The sequence below is a fragment of the Toxorhynchites rutilus genome, chromosome 2 (assembly GCF_029784135.1).
Source record: "Toxorhynchites rutilus septentrionalis strain SRP chromosome 2, ASM2978413v1, whole genome shotgun sequence".
NCBI classification, from domain to species: domain Eukaryota; kingdom Metazoa; phylum Arthropoda; class Insecta; order Diptera; family Culicidae; genus Toxorhynchites; species Toxorhynchites rutilus.
Window position 1 is genome coordinate 306,459,400 of NC_073745.1, and position 24,393 is coordinate 306,483,792.

The 24,393-nt window shown below is 38.8% G+C and overlaps 2 protein-coding genes across 3 annotated transcripts in view; one reads left to right on the forward strand and one right to left on the reverse strand.

The window, feature by feature from the left end:
- LOC129771392 (uncharacterized) overlaps nt 1-24,393 on the reverse strand; it is a 243,795-nt gene that overhangs the window by 128,368 nt on the left and 91,034 nt on the right. The gene's annotated exons all lie outside the window — the stretch shown is intronic.
- Nucleotides 9,217-24,393, forward strand: part of LOC129771397 (uncharacterized) — a 39,583-nt gene continuing 24,406 nt past the window's right edge. For both annotated transcript variants that reach the window (XM_055774998.1, XM_055774999.1), the window contains exon 1: nt 9,217-9,418. In XM_055774998.1, coding sequence (XP_055630973.1) covers nt 9,399-9,418 — 20 coding nt within the window. In that variant the 5' untranslated portion in view covers nt 9,217-9,398. The remainder of the gene's footprint in view (nt 9,419-24,393) is intronic.

Genomic DNA, 24,393 nt, shown 5'->3' on the forward strand with positions numbered 1-24,393 from the left:
TTATTTCAGTGAAGATGGGACGTTTGGCCAAAAATGATGATGCCGCTGTTTAGGTTGTTCGAGCTGGTGCATGGCTGGTGTTGCCGTTTGGAATTGACGGTAACTGCTCCCTCATGAAGTTCGAACCGTCCCGGTTCGATTTTAGCGGATGTTGGTTTCTCTGAATTTTCCTTCTTCTCTGGTAATGTTCTGCGGGGTTCTGGGAATGGATGCTGGCCAATTTTAAATACGTTACTAGTGCGTTTGTTGATTTTCGTTATGGCTATTACTATTCCAGAAATTATAATTATCGAAAATATTCCGATATTTGTTGAGATATGGATTGCAAATGATTCTTCTATTGAATCCATTCGTTCACGGTTGCGGATGTTTAATTCTTGTAGTTTTTCTATAGTTATATTCTCCTCGAGAGCGCCTTTTTCTATTTGTAGACCATCTAGCGATATTGCCAGTGGTGTTTGTTTGTTGTGTCTTTCTCGATTGTCAAACTTTGTGCCATTGATGATTACTGCACAGTTTGAGAAGTATATTAGAAAACTACCTGATAGTGTTCTGTTTGTCAGTTTGCAATCCGTTTGTATGAATACTTTTTGAACGTCCTTCAGCACGATATGGAAATCAGTTAGCCGCTTGACGCCTGAATTGGCATCGTGATCCACGAAGCTGCACTTTCCGGAAAATCCTCGTAGGATTTTGGAATAACATGCGTCGTTGGAAACGTCTATCAGATTGTTCTGATCGCACATGGTATTTTGTCCCACAGGTTGGCATCGCCCGTTGAGAAGATAAGTTGATTGGCTTCCTACTATTGCTGTCCTTGATGGTAGTTTTAGAGATGTTCCGTTGATTGGTAATGGTTCCAGCAGCAACTCGTTAAATATTTCCGTTTTAACAAATGGCACTGAGATAACAAAATATAATTTGCTGTTCTTAAAGACTATTTTTATACTTATAAATTCATAAGCCTGTTCTGAATTAAGCAATGTAATGTTCTGTTTTTCTAACTGATGCACTATGACTTTTAATTCCTCCGGTTCTAGGAAGTTCCTCGAAATCACATTTACGCGAGCTAATTGAATGGTTTCGAATACGGTGTCTAGGTGGTTTCGTATTTGGTCTAGGTGAAATGAAACTCTGATTACTTTGCTGAGGGCCGTGAAATTTTGGTTTACATTGTTGGGATCTAATATAGCTTGTCTATTTGAAATAATTTGTTTTACCAACTTACTTTGTTGGTCATTAATGGATTGGATTATTTTATTTATTCTATTTTGTAGTTTTTCATTGATTGTTGCTTGTAAATTGTTTTCATTAATTAACTGTCGATTTCCTGCCTTGAGATGTTCAATCTCCGTGTTAATTCTGTCTAAATCTTCTTGGTCTAGGTTTCCTGTAATTAATTTTATTGTAGACCCTAAAAAATTGAAGGCTCCTCTTCTGTGTCTCTCCTTAGGGGAAAGGATTCTGTATAAGTTTGTAATTTCATGCATTTTACTACGCAACATTCTTGTGATTTCTCTGATGTTAGGAAAGGTTTCTAATCCGGTGATTATGGTGTTGAGTTGGTTAAGTATAGGTTGGTATAGGTCGAGGTCTACTTCGTGATAAACGTGAATATGTCCGTTTTTGATGAATGTTGATTCCATTCGTATGGTCAATAGTCCGGGGTTTGTTGAAATGTCTTGAATTTGAATGATTTGTCCAAAATAAAGTTGCATTTGCAGAACAAGAAGGATCAACAGACAAAGTGCCATCTGAAAGAAAAAATATTATTAGTTATTATTTATTCTTTTTATATTATTTTTGTGTAATCTACGATTCGAGTCGTCAATAAAGCTTTTCAATCTGTCTTCGACAACTTGAACCGTTGAATATCGTTTTCTCGTTTTATTCCGAATTCCCTGCACTTTATGTAACACTTGCTGATCTGGGACCAATTTTGGTTCGTCTTCCAGATGCCGGTTGTGTTGTTTATGTGTGTTCCTTTGTGTTTTGGTCAGTGTTAATACGACTTCGTCATATAATTTATCTCTTTTTGCCAATATTTCTTCGGCGTCCAGAGGTCTTTCATCTTGGTCTTTGATACCTAAAAAGATTTCTCGGGGTTTCATGTTAGTTGCAGAATGTATGGTTTCATTATATAAAGTGCAAGAAATTCTGTATAATTCTTTGTTGGATAGTGATTCATACTTATGCCTATTACAACGATAAATCTCGGCGAGTGTACTGTGGAATCTTTCCACTATTCCGTTGGTCTCGCTATGATTTGTCGGTGTAAAATATATTTGTATGCCTAGGTCATCGAGGAGTCCTCGAACCTCAATAGATCTCATGGATGGCTCGTTATCGCATACAATAAGTTGAGGTTTCCCATGAGTGCTAAAGAACTTCAGAAGGGCTCTTCTTATATCTTGTATTGTTCTGGACTTGATACTTACTAAAACTCCGAACCTAGAGAATTTATCTACAATGGATAAGAACATATCCGGTTGAGATATGAATATGTCCACATGGATAATCTCTAGTGGCCGTTTTGGGATGGGGGTCTGTCCTAGTTTGATTTTGTAAGGTGCTCTATCATATTTGGCTTTATTGCATTGATCGCATAATCTTATGTACGTTCTGATTTTTCTTTTCATGCTAGGGAAATAGTATGTTCGAGAGATTTGCTGAAGATTTTCCTGAATACCTCTGTGGGCGAAATCGTGTTGTCCTCGTATGATTTCGTTCTGGCGTTCTTCGGTAGTGACGTCTTCTAAGGTGATTTGGGATATTCTCATTCTAAAAGTTTTATTTCGGCTAAAATAGTTTTTGTAGACTATTTGAAGAGAAGGTAGGACGGTCTCTGGACAATTGATGCAATTTAATTTTTTTGGATTTGTGTAATCACGTAGTATTCTTAGAAGGGTCGGAACTCCGAAATGTAATTTTGTTATCGTTTTTCTGAACACGCGTGGAAAAATCTCTTCGACTTCTTCACTGTCTGTCTGTCCAATTTTTAAAACTATTTGATTTGAAAATGCATTCAGTGGTTTTAGTGTCATAGGTATGAATTCCGAGTCATCCGTGTCTGCCGAATGAACGGTTGCGTCGTCGGTATCGTTTTCGTCTTCGTTATTATCTCTAGGGGAATCCGAGATAGGGAGTCGGCAACAGTGTTTTGTTTGCCTGGTCGGTATTTAATGTCATAGTCGTATTCTTCAAGATCTAATCTCCAGCGGATCAATTTACTGTTGGGGGTTTTCAAATTTAAACCGTAAGTCAAGGGCTGGTGGTCAGTGTATAGTGTGAATTTGCGGCCAAATAAATATGGTCGAAAGTATTTACAGCCCCACCAAATGGCTAGTAATTCCTTTTCGATCGTTGAGAGATTTTCTTCGGATTTGGTTAGAGTTCTCGAGGCGAACGCTACTGGTTTGTCTCGACCTATTATGCCTTGGGATAATACGGCTCCAATCGCGTGGTTAGAGGCGTCTGTGGTTAAGATGAAGTCTCGTGTAAAGTCGGGGTATTGCAGTATGTCGCTACTTGTTAATATATTTTTACATTTGTGAAAAGCTTCAATAAATTCCTCTGAATGATGGACTTCCTCACCTTTCCTCAAACAGTTTGTTAGGGGCTTTGCGATTTTCGCAAAGTCTCTAATGAACTTCCTATAATATCTGAAGTTTCATGTTAAATCTAAGTCCAATGTAGAGAAATAGTGACAACGTCCCAGTTTGTCCAATATTTCATTTATATTGGGTATAGGGTACTTGTCTTCGATAGTCTTTTGGTTCAATTTTCTATAGTCTATCACTAGACGCCATTTTCGCTTCCCTGATGCGTCCTCTTTCTTGGGGACAATCCACACCGGGGAAGACCAAGGGCTGCTCGAGTGACGAATAATACCCTGATCGAGCATTTTGCTTATTTGCTGTTGCACTTCAGCTTTATGGCAATAAGGGTATCTATAGGATTTCGAGTGTACCGCTGTATTTCTTTATTATTTTGAACAGATTTTGGCGTTCTTCTGAGTTTAGGTGGTCTGAGCGGATTTGTTTCAGCAGTTCTTGAGGGTTATTATTCATTGAATCAGGAGGTGAGACTTCGTCAAAATTGTTTAATTCGGAAAAAATAGGTCTGTTTGAATTAACTTTCACCGGACAATGGCTAGTATTTCTAATCATGACAGTAGCTTTATTATCGGTTGATCGATAGAGTCCTGGAAGGATATTCACGTCGTTTGTTAAGGAGTAAAGTTCTGGAATATAGAAGTCACCGTTCTGTATGTCTATTGGAAGTTTTATAGGAACCTCTTCATTTGCATTCAAGTTGATGTCGTAGGAATTAGGATATTTCCTACTCATCTGGATGGTATAGTCTGGAAATTTAAGTGTGTTAGAAGAAGTGATTATGTCGGCTTCAAGTTCAGTCAATGTTTGATAGCCAATAAGTCCGTCAAAGTAGGGATGAAATTTGAACAAAAAGAATGTGATGGGAGGTTTTCCATCGAAGGGAGAAAATTCAACGGATTCGCTAATGGAATGGGTGCCGTTGATATTTCTGACGAAAGAATGATTTAGTTTGGAAATTTTTAGATTTGCAATTTTCGCAGGATTGATGTAATTTTTGTTAGCGCCACTGTCTATCAAAAATTTCATCTCTCCTATTTTCGTGTTTAATTTTACATATGGGATAAAATTTGTTATCTCCCGTTTGAACTGTCTGAATCCGGTTGAAAATTTAAATCATCTACATTTCCTTCTGTGTTCTCAGATGTCTCATTGGTTTCGATGTTTCCTCCGAAAATGTTTGGATCATTTTCTGAATAGATGTTGTTATGGGGGTCATAGTCTGGGTAATTTCCCTCAACCTTCGCTAAGGCATAATTGTCATTTTCAGCATGTCCATAATCGGGCAAATATGTTTCTTCACAATGTTCGAAATGATAGTTGGGACTTGGGTGAAAAGGATTTAAATTCTGGCGTGGTTTAAAATGGTTATTATTGTTTCTATTCATGTAATTTACGTTCCTACTTCGGATCGAGTGATCCACCTCCATAGGGACTGGTTTGGGAAAATTATTTTGATGGTTTTGTCCAAACTGATTGCGGGGAAAATTAGGATTTGGTTGCTGGGTGAAATTATTTCTGAAAATTGGGGGTCTCTGAATTGGGTTTGGAGAGAAATTAGGTTGCCAATTGATTGGTTTGGGGTTCGGTGGAAAACGGGGTACGTTCACAGGACCATTGTATGGTGCTGAAAATTTAAAAGGATTCACTGGCCGGGTAGGTATGTTTGGGGGAATAGGAGCTCTTGGATGATTAAATGGTTTCGGTGGTAGCATTGGTTTATATGATTTTACATAATTATAGTTTTGCTCCTCCATACAAAGTCGGAGAGCGTCTTTCATTGTAGTGGGGCATTGGGCTCTAATGATTGGTCCTAGCGGCTCTCTTAAGCCAGCGAGGAAAACTTTTAGCCCTATGTCCTGGAAAAATTCTTTCTTTGCTTGTTTCACGGCTGCATTTTGTTCTGTTATGCTCAGATTATTTGTGAGCAGTGAAACGATGTGCGATACCTTGGAGTAAAATTCTTCCACGTTTCCGATTTGGTTCAATTTGAAGAGGTCTCTGGTGAGGGAGACCTCGTCACGCCTGTCGCTGTAATGTGTGATTAGGGTTTGTTTTATCTCGGCCCACGTTAGGTTGGTGCCGTATAGTTCGAGTACGTTGTCAGCGTCCCCAATTACTTTTGTGCGGATCGCTTGAATCCACACTCTATAGACGTTAGTATTCTGTGCCTCATTCAGCAGAGGGATTATATTATCAATCCCCTTTAAAAATGAGTTTAATTTTAACGGGTTTCCGTCGAAACACGGAAGATCCCGAATAATTTGGGGCGTCTGTAACGATTTTAGTATCGATTCCGTTCTTTGCTCCGGCACTTGAATCACCTGCACGGGGTTCGCTTGCCTGTTGGCAGCCAGTTGGGCGGCAAGTGATTGAGCATTTCGCTCACCTTGCGCTGCTTGGATTTGTAATTGAGCGATCTGCTCATCCTTCTCGGCCAGACGGCTGGCCAGTTGTTCCAAACTCGCTTGGAGAAGTTCGAGCTGGTTCTCTGCCATGTCTCGGCCTCGATTGAAATTCCTAAATCGCTTAATTTTGGAAATTAAAATTTCCTTGTTTAAAAAAGTATTTTACTTGGTACCGGTTATAAAAATTCACCTTTTTATTCGTTATTAAATCACTAAATATTAAATCACTACACCTAGTCTCTAGGAAATTAAAATATCTTTTTATAAAGTTTTTCACTTGGTACCGGTTATAAAAAAAAATCACCTTTTTATTCGTTATTAAATCACTAAATATTAAATCACTATACCTAGTCTCTTTTTTGCTTACCTTAATTTTTGCGATATTCCTTCGCTGGTTCTGATCGCTTGGTTTTGTTAGTTGTCCTTGGGGTGCCACTACAATCGATAAGCCGTCGATTCGGTCACACACGCGAACTTCTAACTAAAACCGCAATCCGCACGACTGCGCCACTTACGTTTTTAAATTAAAGGAGAGCGTTTTTAAAAAAAGAACTACACTTGTTCACTGTAAGATTAAGACTAACTTTATTATCGCTTCCAGTTTACATGACTTATGATTTATGCCTACTCAATGAGCCGAAGGGAATTTGATACCTACATTCTCGAGTTGCGTACCGTTGCCTGTTATGCTGATTCGTGTTGTGGTGTCTACGTTGAATATGTTATTTCAGTGAAGATGGGACGTTTGGCCAAAAATGATGATGCCGCTGTTTAGGTTGTTCGAGCTGGTGCATGGCTGGTGTTGCCGTTTGGAATTGACGGTAACTTATATATATATATATATATATATATATATATATATATATATATATATATATATATATATATATATATATATATATATATATATTTATAAATATAATACACTAATATCTAAGAAAGCTTGATCAATATTCACCAAAGTTGGCATACATGTTCCTTGCACATTACAGGTGGCCAGAAGCATATTAAAAATTAGATGGCAGCCAAAGAAAGGGGAGGGGCTGAATTCCGAACAAATCCTAGAATTATTTCCTCTGGTTTTATTAAAAAAAGACATACCTCGATCGAAATTTGACCGTAATATGTTAACAAATGATTTTAATCAAATTGGCTCGACCATACCAAGTAGAAAAAATGCCAATAGTGTTGATAAAATGATTCCCTGATATTTTTGTCCGCCTGCTTGTATGGAAATCCCCCATAGTGGCAGCCGTCCCCCGATACTCCAGACCACAGAGACGATAGCTTTGGGAAATTCATTTCCATGTTAGAGTTCGTTTGATTCGACAAAAATATGAATGCAACTTTGCGGAATAAACGAGAATTAGATTTTCGTGTTTTCCATCTATTAAATATGCCTGAGAGTTCAATTGCGGCAATCGTTCCCCAACGTTCACGGTCTTCATTCAACACTTGTTCCTGGAGAAAAGTGGAAACTTCGGAGCAAATGGTTCCATTTAAATTTATGATATGCTTGGAATGGACAGATGCCTTAGATACCACAGTTTCAAAAATGATTCACGAGATGCCGATTTCAGTTTACAGAATAAAATATTGCATGCGTTTTTTTTATCTTTTTATCTTTACAAATGGAACCATCAAATTCTCAATAGTCGTCACCGCCAATCACATTCCACAAACTAAGTGCACGCACACACGAGTGCCTTTATCATGCAACATTCCACCATCTCTGATTCTTAGATTCACTATCGCATCGTCTGCACAACTTCATTGATTTCAATATCCAGGTAGCGAAAGTGTCAAACTGTTGCGTGACGAAATTTTCCCATGTCAATACCATACCATACCAATATCCGAAACAGGGTATAGAAATTGTGAACCTAATTTCGATAACCTGTTGTGGATACATGTTTGTTATTCGAATGTTGGGTATTGATTTAAATCCATATTTCCGAGTGTGAACGATTCAGTTCATCAGGGTCAATTAAAAGTTCTCCTGTTCGCAGTATTGATGATATGTTCTCATATTTCGTTCCAACACCGGAATTATCTTGATACTGACTGATTCATCTTAACCGCATATAATTGAATATGTGTATACACAACCAACCTCGAGTGGTAGAATAATTTTCTCCGTATTCATGCCCCCAGAAAAGTATCCCACACTGACGCTGATCCCCCATCTTTTCAGCAAATAAGTACAACTCGGCATGGGAAAGTTTATTTTCTCTGGTGGCGGTTGATGAAGCAATTTGACGGACCACAAAGGTTCGCCTCGTACTGGGGGCGAATCTCTTCTTGATTTGGTGAGTTTCGAGCTTTCAATCCTGTTGAGAGCTAAGCCTTTCCAAGTATTAGTTTTGCCGCTTTCAATCCTACTTCTGGTGCTGCTAGTTGTGGAAAATGGTGTCTTCCTGAAGCCCTTTAGACACATGATGCTTCATGAAGCTGTTGAATTCTATCCTCTGCAGAGCTAAATAGTTGTGGGGAACCAGAGCGGCTTTTGAATGTTTCCTGTTCTGACTTGGCTAGCTTCTAAGTTTGTCAGTTGGGGGTGTCGAATGAACTTCTCAGGATCTAATATAAAGGAGAAGTATTCACGTCACGGTCCAACGGAATTAAATTGAATTTTTGGTTGAAATGGTTTTCTTTAATGAAAACCTCGTTAAATTTTGATATGATATGACATATTCACAAAAATAAGGAATGATTTCTGCAACGCGATTAACTGTGAAACACGCGAAATCATGATTGTGTCAAAGACTACTCCCAGTAAGTTATCTATCAATGTGCAATCATCCAATGCCAATCGTATAATACAGGGTCTTTCAGATTATACGCTCACGCAACAAATTTTAATAAGTTCTACAAAAGTGAACCGATTTTTATTTTTTTAAAACGAAAATAAAGCTTATTTTAGGACATTTTCGATGTGACCACCCGTTTTTCCGATAACGCGTTTTAAACGTCGAACATTACGACTTCGATGCTGTTGAAAATCCGAGTTATTTCTTCTTTAATTTCTTCCTCCAAATTTTGTGGCTTATTAACACAGCTGTGTGGCTCTTCTAGATTATATTGATAACCTTGTCGATAACACCCGTTATGCTTTATTGAAGCATCCCACCTTGTAGGCACATACTTGGTGCGTTACTATCTCCGGGTCCGCAGCGAAATTCAGTGTCACAGAGCGCGGTGGATGATTCCTCGTTTTTAGGAGCCACACATTTTGGCGATCCTGCCGGACTGCTGATTTTATAGCAGGAAATTCGTTTTTACTAAGGAATCACCCACAGCGCAAGTAAGTAAATACGTGTGTGTTATAAATGTGAAGTGTTGTGAAGAGATCGTATATAAAACATTAACGAAAGGAATGGCTGCCGACCAGCCGTGGTATGTACATTTACAATCAAGTCGAGGAAGTTGACAGTTCTCTGCAGCGGTGGATAGAGACGTCGGTTAATCGTTCGATTAATGAAAATAATCGAATATTTGCAATTTTAATCGAGTAATTTTGTATCGGATAATGAAAAATAAAAATATGAATTCATCGAATAATTATCACAGTAATCGCGAAAAAAGGAACCATTTTTTTCAAAGGGTACAGTGCAAAATATGTTCAGCCGTTATCGTTTTTTGACGAAATACATCGAATATGCCAAATCATTTACGGTTGAAGCATAGGAATAATCCCCTGATGGTGAAGCAGACTGGGAAAAAGAATTCAGCGTCTGCAGGATTAAAAGGCGGAATTGAAGGAGGTGTTCTAAGTACCCGTACTAAGGTGATAGTATTAAAATTCAGAGTGCCATGGAAAATCTACCAATGATTCTATGAATATACTTCTTTTGAACTAGTAGATATAGGAACCAAGCAGAAACTTTCAAACAAATCTGCTATTTCAACAACATTCGAAGAACAGGTAATTTTGAACAGGAAAAATTGTATCGTCCACAAAAAAAAATTATGAAATGGTAAATTTATCAATATTTCCCGTTTGTTTATGCTTCGTTCTTGTTATCTCGAAACATTGTGTTTTTGGAAATGGTTTGGTTTTTTTCCGAATGTCGTCCTCGAAGAAGAAACTGAGTTGGATGTTTCTCCACAGTGTCAAGTGATGGTTCCCCCCATATGATATTCGTTTGTTGCCGTTTGGTGGACTGAAGAGTTTGGTCTGAAAACTATTCGTTAATTCATCCTGTGTCGACTCGATTACGATCCGACAAATTTTAGTAGAGTTGAAGTGTAAAGCTTGAACATCCTTGTGCTTGTGAATGAAACAATATCAGCGGGGTGCAAGCAAGGTAACACGAAAATCCTGTCTGTAGCGATTGAATAACTTCATCGAATATTGGTAGTGGGGGTCAAAAAAAATGGGGAGGCATGTAATTTTTCAATAACATCCACAGCATTCAGAAATTGGTCTATCTATATTAATTAGAATGGAAGGCCAGATGTATCGGTAATCGCAAAACTCGAGGAATGAATTGTCCGATTTGAGCTGTCTTTAACTTATAATATTCTCTGTATCGAACACGTATTCCATGAAACGGAGAAACATTTTATTTGCAAGTGATTGAAGAATCTTGAATGTGAATTGTGTCTGAAAATCTTATATATAAAATTCTCGTGTCACGATGTTCGTGGTCAAACTCCTCCGAAACGGCTCGACCGATTTTAATGATATTATACACAAAAAAACTTGGTAGGCATGAGAATAGGTCGTAAACTATATATGATACCGCTAGGATACCTATTACTTTATATTTGATACCGATTAGGGTGGTCCTTTGCAAATAAAATCTGAATAACTTTGTTTTCGTATGTTTTTGCATTAATTTGGCTTGGAAAAAAACTTATAACCATATATAACCAATTTTCACCCAAATCTCCTTTTTTTATCGCGATATATGTATTTTTATATAAACGATACCAAATAATTGATTCGTCGTTCGTTTTTGAAACAGGACGAATTTGTTTACGTTGTTTAATGCCAGATGGCACTTCGTCCTCTTCATCGAATTTCACCCTACACATACGCAAGTAACCTCAATTCGAATATCGCCGGCGAGCTGGAAGCCTTTTTGGATGAACACAATGAATTATTGAAATTATTCTAATCACACCCATGCTCGGAATGCAAAATAACAGTCACGCTATTGTCGATAAAAACCGATTGAAGAGTAAGTGTGTAGATCCAATGCACCACAGTTAATTCAATTATTAGGAACATCATTACTCATTTTGAATTAATATTTTAATATTATGTGGTTGGAGGAGACGAAACAAACAAAAGAGTGCCCTCGATGGATTTATATGTGTGTCGTTTGATGAATTGGCGCAGTCAGGACAACGTCATTCTAGGATGTTTTGAGCTGTGTCAATAATCCATGGTCAACATATTCGCAAAGGTAGAGAGCGAACGACTGCGATTCCTATGAGATAATCAACAGAAGCGGTTCAAGGAATGATAGCGAGACGCTATCATGAGTAACACCTACACAGCCTTTGTTCAAACGACAGCACGTGTGTTCAAACAAAAGAAAAGCAGTCTTTAATGGACTCTATTACAAAATTACACGTATTTCGTCCAATATGTTGCTGGAAGTATACAAGATTTTTAGAAGAATCGTTAAGTTCGGACTGTTTTCTAAGTATTTAAACAACATCGAGTAATGATTTTCATCCAAATTTAAGCAATTTAAAATTATTGTCGTGTCTGCTAATCTGATACAGATTAAATTGCTCCACGAATACGGATTACTTATTTTATTTTGAAGTTTATTTTGCGCCGAGGCAAGGTTGCTACATTTCATAGCACGAATGATCAGATTTCTGAATGCATAAGACGAATCCTGAGATCCGATCGATCCGGTCCATTTCTCTATACATCATAGATCTCATCTTCATCTCCACATCACACTCAGGTTCGGGAAGTTCCCACGGTCCAATGCAATACGCGGTCAAATCTTCACGTATCTGCTCGATATCCACGTGGGATCTATCCTTCATCGATCATAATCAATTAATTTTATAGATCGTTGAAACATTTGAACACAAAAAAAGGAAATCGAAAATGATAAAAAAGTAATCAATCATTTGAGAGTTCTGCTGTTAGATTTACGAACGTTCACCTACTAAGAAAACGAGAATATTTGGAAGTAAAAAAAAATTTTGGGCGGGACAAACTTCGCCGGGTCAGCTAGTATATACTATTTGTATTGTTCAGAATTGGTAGTATGATGTCCGCGATGGATTGTCTAGGTAGCGGCTCAGGGCGAACTTATAAAAAAAAAAATGAGAGTGCGGATCGGGACGACCGTATAAAAAACAAGAAGTGGGTTATATCTGTGATATAACCGCAAGGTTGACGTAGGACTATCGTTGGCTCGGTAGTAATTTATTTGAAACTGGATCTGAATCATGAATGCATGAATGAATGAATATTTTGAAAGATTGCTGAAAGTTTTTCATATTAGTTTGTGGGTGAATGAGTATAAGTATGGAATTGTTATTAACATAAAATTCAACTCTTTCGAACTTGTTGGTGGTCCCGAAACGAACCGATGGAATTTGAGTGGCCTTGTAAAAGCAACTGAAAATGTTTGATACATGATTGTTTTTTGTTTTCGTGAGAATAACACGAGATTTTTAATTATCACTCCATACGCAGAATAGAAACTGAGGGCGCCATTACACGGTAAAACGAAATAAAGTCTTATAATCTTGCATAAAATTCATTTCGTTTTTATCGTGATGTGGCAATTTTTCATGACTGTTCCATGCGAAAGCAGAACAGAAACTGATGCTATAGGTTTGCTCACGGGAACACTAAGCCGAATGCGTAATTGTGTGCGAATATTTCTTCGCTCGGACCTATTCACACGCAAACATTTTTTCCATGCGAAAGCAGAACAGAAACTGATGCGAGTGAAAGTATTCACGCCTTGCGTGTGTCCGCTAAGGTATCCCAAACACTCATGCAAGCGAAAACAAATCACAGCTTGCATGTATTCGCTATGACGGTTTCTCCAGGTGCCTAGATTTTGCGTCCGTGTTCGGGAACACATTGCGATCACCAATCATCATCAATGAGCTAGATTGTTATGATTTCAATAGCTTGATTTCAAAGCAAGTTTTAAGCTATTGAAACGATTTTTGGACCAATAAGTGACAATCATATAATTCGTTGACATTTTATCTTTCGAATGAAGTGATTATTATACCACTCCATTCAGCCGGTAAAGAGGTATTAACGTTCAAAACCTTGCAGTCCAGCGTCACTCTCTCGTTTTCGAAATTTTGAACTTACACCCCGGTACAGAAATGAAAGACGTAGTCCTACGTCAAAAAAGATAATGATAAGAGATAAGATCGGGACGATCGTGCTGTGTAAAAATATTTGCGGATCGGGACGGCTGTATTGAAAAAAATATAATGAAAAGAGTGCGGGTCGGGACGACAGTGCTGTGTAAAAATGAAAGTAAAAATATTTGCGGATCGGGACGACCGCGCAGAACAAGTACGGGCTCGGGAAAACCTATGAAGAACAGAAAATGTCATCAATTAGCTCATACATCCCAAAGGTGGTTCAAATGTTTTCTGTGAAGGAAAAGACACTGAAACAAAATCCACATGCATTTGTTATTTTTGTCTTTTCTTTTTATTCAATTCTTTTTTTTTCGGAGAAAAGAGAAGATGTGTGGTATGCCCAGTTCTGGAAACACGGGCATCGTCAGTTTAGTGATCAAGTGGGCTGGGAACTCGGCACATTTTCCGCCATCTTATTAGAAGGCAGTCACCGTTCAGCTTCGGGCGGTTTCCTCAGTTCTCATTTAGAATGTACAACCAGTAAAACTTTGCCAAAAAATCAGAATTGTTTTAGCCAAGTAAGCAAAAAGAAACTGTCTGTATATCTAGCACCGTATTGAGAAGGCTGTACAATCCTCTATGACAACTGTTCATCAAAATTCTAACCGGACGAATTTTTCACAACAATCCCTCTCACATTGTAAACTTTTTCACCGAAACAGATCATCCAACAAGTCTTCCCATCCAAAGCAACAGAAAGAGAAAATACTTTGGAGATTTTAAAGTATCAATTTCAATCATCTTCTGCCGATGCTAATGGGGGCAATTCCAGCTACCCTCCTAATGGTGCCTACTCTGGTGCTTTCATACGCAGACAGACGTAATTCCCACTCAGCCAATGAATTTTTCATTTGCTAAACTTCTCCTCTGCTGCCCACACGATACAATATTTGATAAAATCCCGTGTGTCAGATTAGTGTGGCCATTGAGGAAACCCCCCAACCGAGACCGAGAGAAGAAATAATTTATTCCTTCAACCTCAACTTAACTTCTTGCCGACTGGTAACTGGAAGCACAAAGTTTCATCACTCGGACCGACGTAGCCTGATTGAAACATCACTACCAGTATCATTTCTGGCCCCGGTTCGTATTTCACAAGCATCACAAGCATTATCCCATGCTGCAGAGGAATTTTTGAAGTTCAGATTTTGAGTTCAAATGCAGAATCCCAAGCGTAAAGAATTCGAGCTCTCAATTTCATTAGCATCGAATAAGGACCGGTGATGCAGTTGTTCGTTCCTTGCGCGTGGGGAGTATGGATTGCGTTTGACACCCCCACAGGAACGGTGTTAACATCAAACGAAAACCGTATCGGTGGCTGAAAAACCGATAAATCTTTCCTCTTAATTGCTGGGTGTGCAAATTGATGTGCGGCACATCGGTTCGCTGCTCAGTGGTAATTAGTAAATAATCGCTCGATGAAATATTGATCATCAATGGGAAAGCCTACAACATTGTAGAAAGCTATAGCAAAGCAGAATATTTTTAAGCTAACGGTTGGCTTCTTTGGCCGAGTGGCTTTCGGCATTAATGCTAATTACACAACTAATTACACTCTTTGTAGCCACGTTCAGGGCGAGTCAGTCCATGTTGCAAAAGATTTTCCGAGGGCTTTGGGAAACGCGTATTTTTTTACTTGTCGCTCGTGATCAGACACTAGACAAAGTACTCATCAATGGCAATACCAGAAAATCTTCTTCTAATTGGTTGGTGTTAAGTCAGACTGTGCCATGCGACATTTTCATGATTTCGACAAAAACGAACTTGAAGTTTGGTGCTTTTCGTTGATCATTCTAAACAATTCGATACGTTGTTCCTTCTGTACGCGTGATTTTCCAAATCTGATAAATGTGGTATACAACTTACGAAATGCTAAACCTAATGCAATCATTAAAAAAAACTTGGTCCCCTTCCCTATTATAACCAACACCAGTTCCCGACGTTTTATGCATTTTTAAGTCATTTGGCATCGAGAATAAAAATTCGATTTTCTAAATTTCGTTGGAAGATTTTTGAGGATCAAAAAATCAAAACTTTGAGCGCTTTGAAGCACCCCTAAATCATGTCCGATTGAGCTGAAACTTTGCACAGGTAATTTTTTTGAGCCATTTAACAAAATGTACATGGTCGGTTTTTGAAATTTTACATGACCATTTTCGCTGTCACTCTCTGTCACACTGGATACTGTAACTCATAGATGCATAAGTTGTACTATATTGACACCACGGGTAAGTAAGCACACAAGAAATGGAAATGCTTCAAATTTTCGTTAATATAAAAAGTTTAACGAACGATAGGGAATTTTCATTTCAAGTGGTATAAAAATCATCAAAATCAGTAAATCGGCGCGAATGTGTGTTCTCCTGAACCTTATTGAGTATTCACACTCATTCTAGGCCCCTATCAGTCGTAGAACTATGATGGAATATTACAGGTGTTGCTTGCACATTTGTGGGCTCAAAGTTTATCTTTGTGCACGTAGCCATGCATAACTGAGAGGATGAATTTCTATAAGTTCTGCGATTGTGTCCATAATTCAGAGCTGGAAGGAACAGCCACACACGTACAAACGAGCCTTCTTAATCTTTTAATGTTTGAACAAATTTGCACGAGTAATGGGGACTTCCGGGGATGAATTATATAGTCACACATTCTTCAACCGCTCCAGGCCGGGTGGAATGCAGGGGCGCAGAATACGGATAAAAAGTTTCAACATTTTATGGGGGAATTTTATCGTTGCCCTGCGGGGGAAGAGCAAACAAATGATCACGGTTGCTGCCGCCTTGGCGCAGAAAGTACTCCATCATCACGCCCTGCAATACGATGTGATTATGTTATGTATCTGTTAAAGCAGTGTAGACTGCTGCAAATCATGCTCATAAATCATTGCTTATTCGACAATCGTACACTTGGGAGGATTCTGCTCCATATTTCACGCTTTCCCATCTCTCCTGTACTGTGTACACAATTATTTCGTTTTTTCCTTCTCTCCTCCAATCCTGCAATCACAATTTTTCCCGCAAGCATGTGATCATGATGGGAAAAATTTCCGCTTTATGAAGCAATCATACCTGAAAAAGCTACATATTAAAGCGGTAAAACATTTCACGAGAGGGATCAGTTGTTCTCTTGTCTGAGGGATATGTTTTTCAACGCCGAACATGTGTTCGAATGTCAGATTTATCTGAAATACCACCGCACAACAAGTTATGGAATGTAGAGCCATTCATGTTTTTTACTGTTCATTTTTTCCTATATTAAAAAGGTTCCCTTCGAGCAATGGATGAAATTTCCACACACAAAAAGACGTGGATCATATTTTTACTAGTATTTCGGATGCAAAAAAATGTTCTAATAATCATAAAACCGGTTCATCCTTTGATAGCCCCCACACAGCGCTTCCCATTGATGGCAGGACGAGTATCGCTTTGGCAGCATTTTTTCCCTTCAAACTACGGCCCTATACGGATCCATTCTATTCTGGTTTCCAAATCCCTCACTTCATAATGAACCTTTCGCTCAATACTCAATGCCCGCAAATTCCACATGATCCAAAAGCAAGAAATAAAATAATTCTGTTTACATTTTGTTCGTGTGTTTTGCTCTTTGCGGCGTGATTTACGATGGGTAATAAAGCTTCAAAGTAAATCACATCTCTTTAGTTATTTGAACGGATACAACCCCACAGACGGCGGGCGAAGGGGGGGTTAGCGAGTGCCGTAAAACCAGAACTGCCTTTTATGCGAGAAAATGCACATCGCTGAGATAGAAAAGGGATTCGGAACCTATTTTCCTTCTGTGAGTTGGGTGTCCAGAGCAGCTGGACCAGATTCGGTTGTAATTATTATATTTGATTTTATTTTGCTTTTATCTCCCAGGGCAGTGTGTATTGTTCATTCGGCTGCGGCATCCGAAGCATCCGATGGTAAAATAAAGACACTATAATGAGACCTCTTTAATGCTGATTTTATCATATTATAGAAACAAGAAAAATGAAATGAAACACACACATTTAGCTATTATTGTTTTTTTTTTGCAAAGCTAGTTAGTGATAATGGTTACCATGAACCAGTGAATATCTAATCCGCTAAAATGCGGTAATGGGTTTTATTAGATCTAGGTTTTATTAGGTGGAATCATAAGGTTCTGTGGTTCTTATGAAATCAAAGATCGAATGTCGTCTAGAGGCATGCTCGACCCCGTGTGTGTTGCACGCTAGAAACGACCGTATTTCTACTTGGTTGGCTCAGGACGGGAAAGTATCTCAACACAAGCGTGATTTACCGATACTCATTTCGGCGAAAGGTTCGGCGTATGAGCGGAGAAAATCACCCCGCTGCTCCACCAGTTTAAGTTAGTATTCTACAGCGTGGCGCATAATGTGCGATTCACATAGAACGTTACGGAAAAGAACGACTACGTTCCGTCAACGTCTCCACCAATTCACAAATACAGTCAATGCTTGCACCAGCACCGTCACGTCAAATGTCAAACTAATATGATTTATTGATTGTTTTTCATGGTATTGCCACCTACAGCAATTTTAAATTGCGATGCCCTCTTACGAATCAGCATGCCTAAATTTAGAAAAAAATTAAAGAAAACACTAATTCAACAATAGTAATATACACTGAAGTCGCTTTTTATACGCGGCTTTTTTGCGCGGTTTATTTTTACGCGGATTTCGGAATTTACGCGGTTTTTTTGTCACGCGGATTTCTAAATTTACGCGGTTTTTTTTACGCAGCACGTATCAACTGCGTACAAATTCAATGTGCTAATTGGCGTGACTTTTCATGAAATAACTTTGTATTGTATTACTGATTAGTAGCTGAGAAATGAAAGGAGATACAGATATCATGATTGCAGCATACAAACAAAAAACAGTTAATCAATTGTTAGAATATGGGTTGAATTTTTAATTAATAATTCAGTGTTTGGTAGATTTTTATACGGATTTTGAAATTTACCCGGTTTATTTTTACGCGGATTTTCGGAATTTACGCGTTTTTTTTTTCTTGTAATAAATACCCGAATGTAACATATACCCGAATGGACATTTACCCGAATGCGACAAATACCCGACTGGACATTCAACCGAATGGAACGTTTACCCGAATGTAACAAATACCCGAATGCAACATTTACCCGAATGGAATGGTTACCTGAATGAAGAAGGAAAAATTTCGACAAATCAGATTATGAGTTTTGTCGAATCTCCTTTTACGTAGTTACGAATTAAAATGATGAATTGTAATGATTAAATTCGAAAAAAATTTTGAAGACTTCGCTATGTCATTTTTATAAATTAGGGTTGGTACAATTGACATGCCATCTTTATTTCTTTTCCGTATTGCCCTTTAAGGCCAAGGGATCATTCAGAAATGAGCATGGGTTATGGAATATTCCGAAAATTAGGTAGGTAACTTTAACATAAAAAAATTAAATGAAAATATAAAAAGAATAGATAAGAAAAAAATTATACTTACATATTTACCATCGCAGCACAGTTTTTATCATGAACTTATTATTTCGTGATGAAATTTATTCTGAGGTGAATATAATGGGGGCGAATTCCCCATTTAACGAGGATAAGGTGACGCAATCCAAGTCGGTCGCTGACCCGCCGTCGGAAGCGGCGGCCTCTCGCAATCTAACCTGTGTTCCACCGATTGCCCGGTTTGCTTGAAACATAGGAGACGATCCTCGTTTGGCATACGTTTACCTGGTGACTGCCATACAAATGAAAGACAAATTTCAGCATGACTCGAAAACTAATCAAGAAAATACCAAATTTGGCACGCAAAGGTTTTAGGGGAAACATAACGTTTCTATGCCGAATAGACACTCCTCTCGTCTCTCTGAGGGGAGAGGGGGGCTGCCATACAAATGAAGCATACATTTCCGCATAATTCTAGAACTAATCAAGCAAACGGAACTAAATTTGGCATTTGGAGGTTTTATGGGGAAGAAACTTTTCTAAGGTGGTTCGACACTCCTCCCCCCTCCTCTAAGGGGCGGAGAGGGGAGGAGTCTGTCTTTATTCTATCATATTTTCTGTATCAAAAATTTATTCCATGTAACGGAGAAACATGTTATTTGCAAGTGGTTGACAAATTTTGAATGAGAATTGTGTCTGAAAATAATCTGATATTATAATGATGAGTTTTGGTAGAAGTACTGAATTTTTTTTTAGTAAAAGGTAAATTCAACGGGGTCGATCAGAAGATAAGTCAATGAACAGTTCTGTGATTGGACTCATGAACTTGCGCTTAGTAAGAAAACGTGAATGTTTGAAGGTATTGATAACAAAAAAACAAATTTTGGGCGGGACGAAGTTTGCCAGCTAGTATATTATACAAATGATATACATGTATTGGGCCACAAAAGGCCACAAAAATACTTTAAAGTTGAGAAAAAAGGATTTTCCAGGGCACCTATCTTGTACCGTCAGGGAATCTTTTAATTGAATAAATTAATTTATAAAGTATTTTTAGAAATTCAACAACTGGTATTTGCTCCGCTTAAAACAATCCCAAAAAAGTCAACCACGCATTTAGTCAAAACCGTTCGGTTATAGCGCCAGTTCTAGCAACAACCTGCAACTGATGGCACCTTCGGCTGAGGTATCCTCGAGCTATCGGATATGCATAAAGGGTGTGTCACATCAAATTGCATCACGGAAAAAACGCTGTAGAAATTTAATTTTTAGGAATTATATCTTCAGCTTTCGCTTATAATCAGATAAGAGTGTAAAGATCACGTTGGCCATGCTTCACTGTCAATTTTTCGTAAATTTGGAAAAATGTCGTCGAACGAAAAAGAGCGTCGTGAATTAATCCTGCGCACTCATTTCGAGAATCCGGAGTTGTCACATCGGGACATCGGTAAGATGCTGGGAATCGTCCAATCCACAGTCAGCAGAGTACTAAAACGATACTTCGAGAACCTAACCATCGACCGGAAGGTGAAGAACGGCAAAAATGGATGCTCCGTAAGTGAAAAAGATCACAAGCGCGTAGTTAAGCAGTTTAGACGTGATACGAGAAGTTCGGTCCGGGATGTCGCCAATAAGCTGAATTTGTCAAGTTCATTCGTTCAGCGGACCAAGCAGCGGGAGGGCCTGCGTACATACAAGGTGCAGAAGGCTCCTAACCGCGACGAAAGGCAAAACATGGTGGGGAAGACGCGAGCCCGGAAGCTGTACACCGAAATGCTGACGAAGCCGCATTGCCTGGTAATGGACGACGAAACCTACGTCAAAGCGGACTTTCGTCAGCTACCGGGCCTGTTGTTCTTCTCCTCAGAGGACAAATTCAGCGTTCCGGAGGAGATTCGCAAGCAGAAACTATCCAAGTTTGCCAAAAAGTACAAGGTTTGGCAAGCGATCTGCTCTTGCGGAAAGCGGAGCGCCCCCTTCGTGATGACCGGCACGGTAAACGAGCAGGTTTACCTTAAGGAGTGCCTACAGAAGCGCTTACTACCACTATTGAAGCAGCACGAGGGCCCGACCATCTTCTTGCCGGATCTCGCTTCGTGCCACTATTCAAAGGACGTGTTGGAGTGGTACGAAGCCAACGGGGTCACCTTCGTGCCAAAGGAAATGAACCCGCCCAACGCGCCGGAGCTTCGTCCAATAGAGAAATATTGGGCGATTCTGAAGCAGGCCCTCCGGAAGAACCCAAAAGTTGTCAAATCGGAGGCGGACTTCAAGAGAAAATGGATTTCTGTTCAAAAAAAACTACAACCTGCGTTGTACAGAACCTTATGGACGGGGTATAGAGGAAGGTGCGAGCATACGGGCTTGGGCTCGAAGTATGAATAAAAAGAAAATGCCAAAAGTTGTTTAATAGTTTTTATTTTACTGTCTAAAATTTTCAAAAGGATCGGTCTACTGGGCGAATTTCTACAGCGTTTTTTCCGTGATGCAATTTAATGTGACACACCCTTTACTATAGTATCAGTTATTTAACCGGTCCTATTACGGGACGTATTGAGTCAATTCACTGAATATGAATATGAAACACATTATACACATACAATTATACAAAAAATAAACCTTTACCTTATTTTACTTTTTTAATAAATCGTTTATTTGTACAGGCTCAGTTACATAAGTTTAAAAGAGCCAAATTCTATATCTTCTATTAGTTCTAAAGCATATTTACAATTTTGCTTAATCTACGGTTAATACACTGTGTGCAAAGTGTGCAATATGATGAATAAGGGCTCCAGATTCTGGACTGGTCAGCTAGTTTACCAGATCAAAACCCTATCAAGAACTTATGAGTAGTGATTGTACGAATAGTAGATGCAGCTTACAAGCAGTATGAGTGATTTGAAGAGCATAAACGTTCAGTAAGCTCTGCGTATAACGAGGTACACACTACAACATGGCGCAGCTTGGTCATAACCACCCCGAATGGGTTATTTGAGCTGTTCGAGAACTAAAGATGACCTAAGAATTAGAAACTTATTGTAATTCATGTGGAATTGACGTTAATTTTGTAAAGGAGTGAGAGTTTTCCATCTGGTTCTATAGTTATGCAACACTGGAAATTTTGTTTTTTGAATGTTTTGGGCCTAATGCAAAATTCTCTGAGAATAGATGAGCGAAATCGAGACAGTATTTTTCCGTTCAAATCAAGAACGAACTTTGCGATGATGATAGGTGAATATTTTCTGTCTCAAATAAAGTGAGGCATAAAGGGAGAATAGAAGGGTGCGTTTTATCTGTGAATGAGTGTTATTGAACGAATTTAGATGCGTACTCATACCTGCTTATCGTCAGTGATGATGATGTTTCGGCTTGAAAAGGCCAATATGGAAAACTCAAACTAGAGGCAAATGAGCTCTCCGATAAGCCTGCAGCAAAAGCAAAAAAAAGCATACAGGGTTTTCCATTTCGGGCTTCCGAAAGAATACAGCCCTGCGCTGACAACCGTTTGACATAGCTGTCAACCAAAGCGTCATATCGTTAGTTGAATGTCTGCCATTTTACAATATGGATCGTTTTAGCATCGCACAACGTGTTAATTTTGTTAAATTATACTATAAAAATGATGAAAAACCGGAAATTGTTTTTCGAGCATTACGGACGGATTTTGGTCGTCATGGACGGCCTACAGAGCACACAATCGCTAATGAAGTGCGTAAATTCGAACGAACTGGATCCGTAGCGGATATTGTGAAACCTGTGCATCATCGTAATGTGCGTTCGGCCGAAAATATTGCTGCTGTTGCTGCCAGTGTGGAGGATGACCCGAATGTTTCGATTCCACGGCGTGCTCAGCAAACACATCATTGTGGCGAACTTTGCATTTGGACTTGCACCTACATCCATATAAAGTCCAACTGGTACAAAAATTAGAGCGTGGTGACCATGGAATGCGTCGGGCATATGTCGATTGGGTGAACGAACAACAGCAGCAAAATGCTGAATTTTCGCATCAAATTTTCTTCAGCGATGAGGCACATTTCGAGCTCGGTGGCTATGTGAACACCCAAAATTTCCGTAAAAAAGTGACTTGACTAGAAAATGAATTGACTAGCGAGGATGACTGGTGAACTAGTCCAGTCAGGGGTTATTTTAACTGACACGACTAATGAATACAAACTCTTCATTCAACTGGCTTCAATCCATACTTCCATTTCCCCCTGACACTAATTCATACCCGCGTGCACAATATTATTTTTACGTCCATATAAAGAGGATCGAAAATATGATTATTGATGCAAAAAAGAAGATACCCCATCAATGGACGGTTTAAGTGCGCTACACATACAGCGTCACCGTCACCGTCCCGTCTACTATTTTCTTGGACTTATTTTGCCGACGTCAAAGTTCCCGGCGATTGTGTATGTGAATGGTACCATACGATTTCCATGGGAAAATATTTGACATTTCATTCCTTTACGTTGACTTCATGGTGACGGGACGTTGTATGTGTAGCGCACTTTATTGTCTACCCATCGTGAACTCAAACCAACGAACTTAGACATTTATCAAGTATGCTATAAAGGTCCTCGCGTTAGTTTTAGTAAATAGCGTGCAAATAGCGCGCACACACACTGCACGCTATTTTATACGTGTGAGTAATTTTCGTGTACGATACAAAAGAATCTAGCTCACCTGTAGCGTATGTCAAACCACGTTGAACTCAAACATCGATGCATGCACACATACATGGGAGAGAGAAAGAGAGGAACGAATTCGTTTTGGGGAAGTTACTTCAAAATGCAATGAGGACGATTTGACTGGGAAGAATGAAATGATATAGTCGAGTCGGTAGAGGGAAATTGCGACTAAACGCCCGACTGGCGGTTTAGTCGTTTTGGCGGAGAGACTGCGTGAAGAAGCCAAAAGCCAAAAAAAAAAAAAATTAATACGGATATAGTCAGTCAGATAGTCAGCTGACTATCCTCAGTTGACTATGACTATGCAGAGCCCTGATAGAAACAACCAGCCAGCTTATGTACCACAGTTGATTTCTACTTCTACACACTTGTGTTCTCACAAAGAACGGTTGGAAATGGAATTGTTTACAAACACATCGTGAGCCCCACAATAGTTATTAGATATAGTGTTTCTTCGAAAGTGAGATGTGTTTTTCAACACATATTCGTATTGAATGAGGAACTGGGAGAGCAAAGATTGCTTTTGCGAATCAACCAATCAGAACGCGGGTTTTTCATTCAGATAGTGCTCGATATTTTTTCAATTATTCAATTGTCATTTTCATAAAATATATAATTTTCTCCAATGTAAAAATTGTTATGGACTGCGTAAACCGGTTCATGCAGAAATTTCGGAATTCTGTTAGGAAGTGACTAAGCAATAAGCGTTCGTAATTGGACAATTTTTGCGAATCGATCGATTTCCGTTTTTCTAAATTTTCAGTTTTCATCGTGTTTGGTATCAAAGTGTATGTTTTCGGATACGCAGAGTTCATTTTCCAACTCGGTTTTATCAAAAAATCAAAAAATTGATTTTCAAA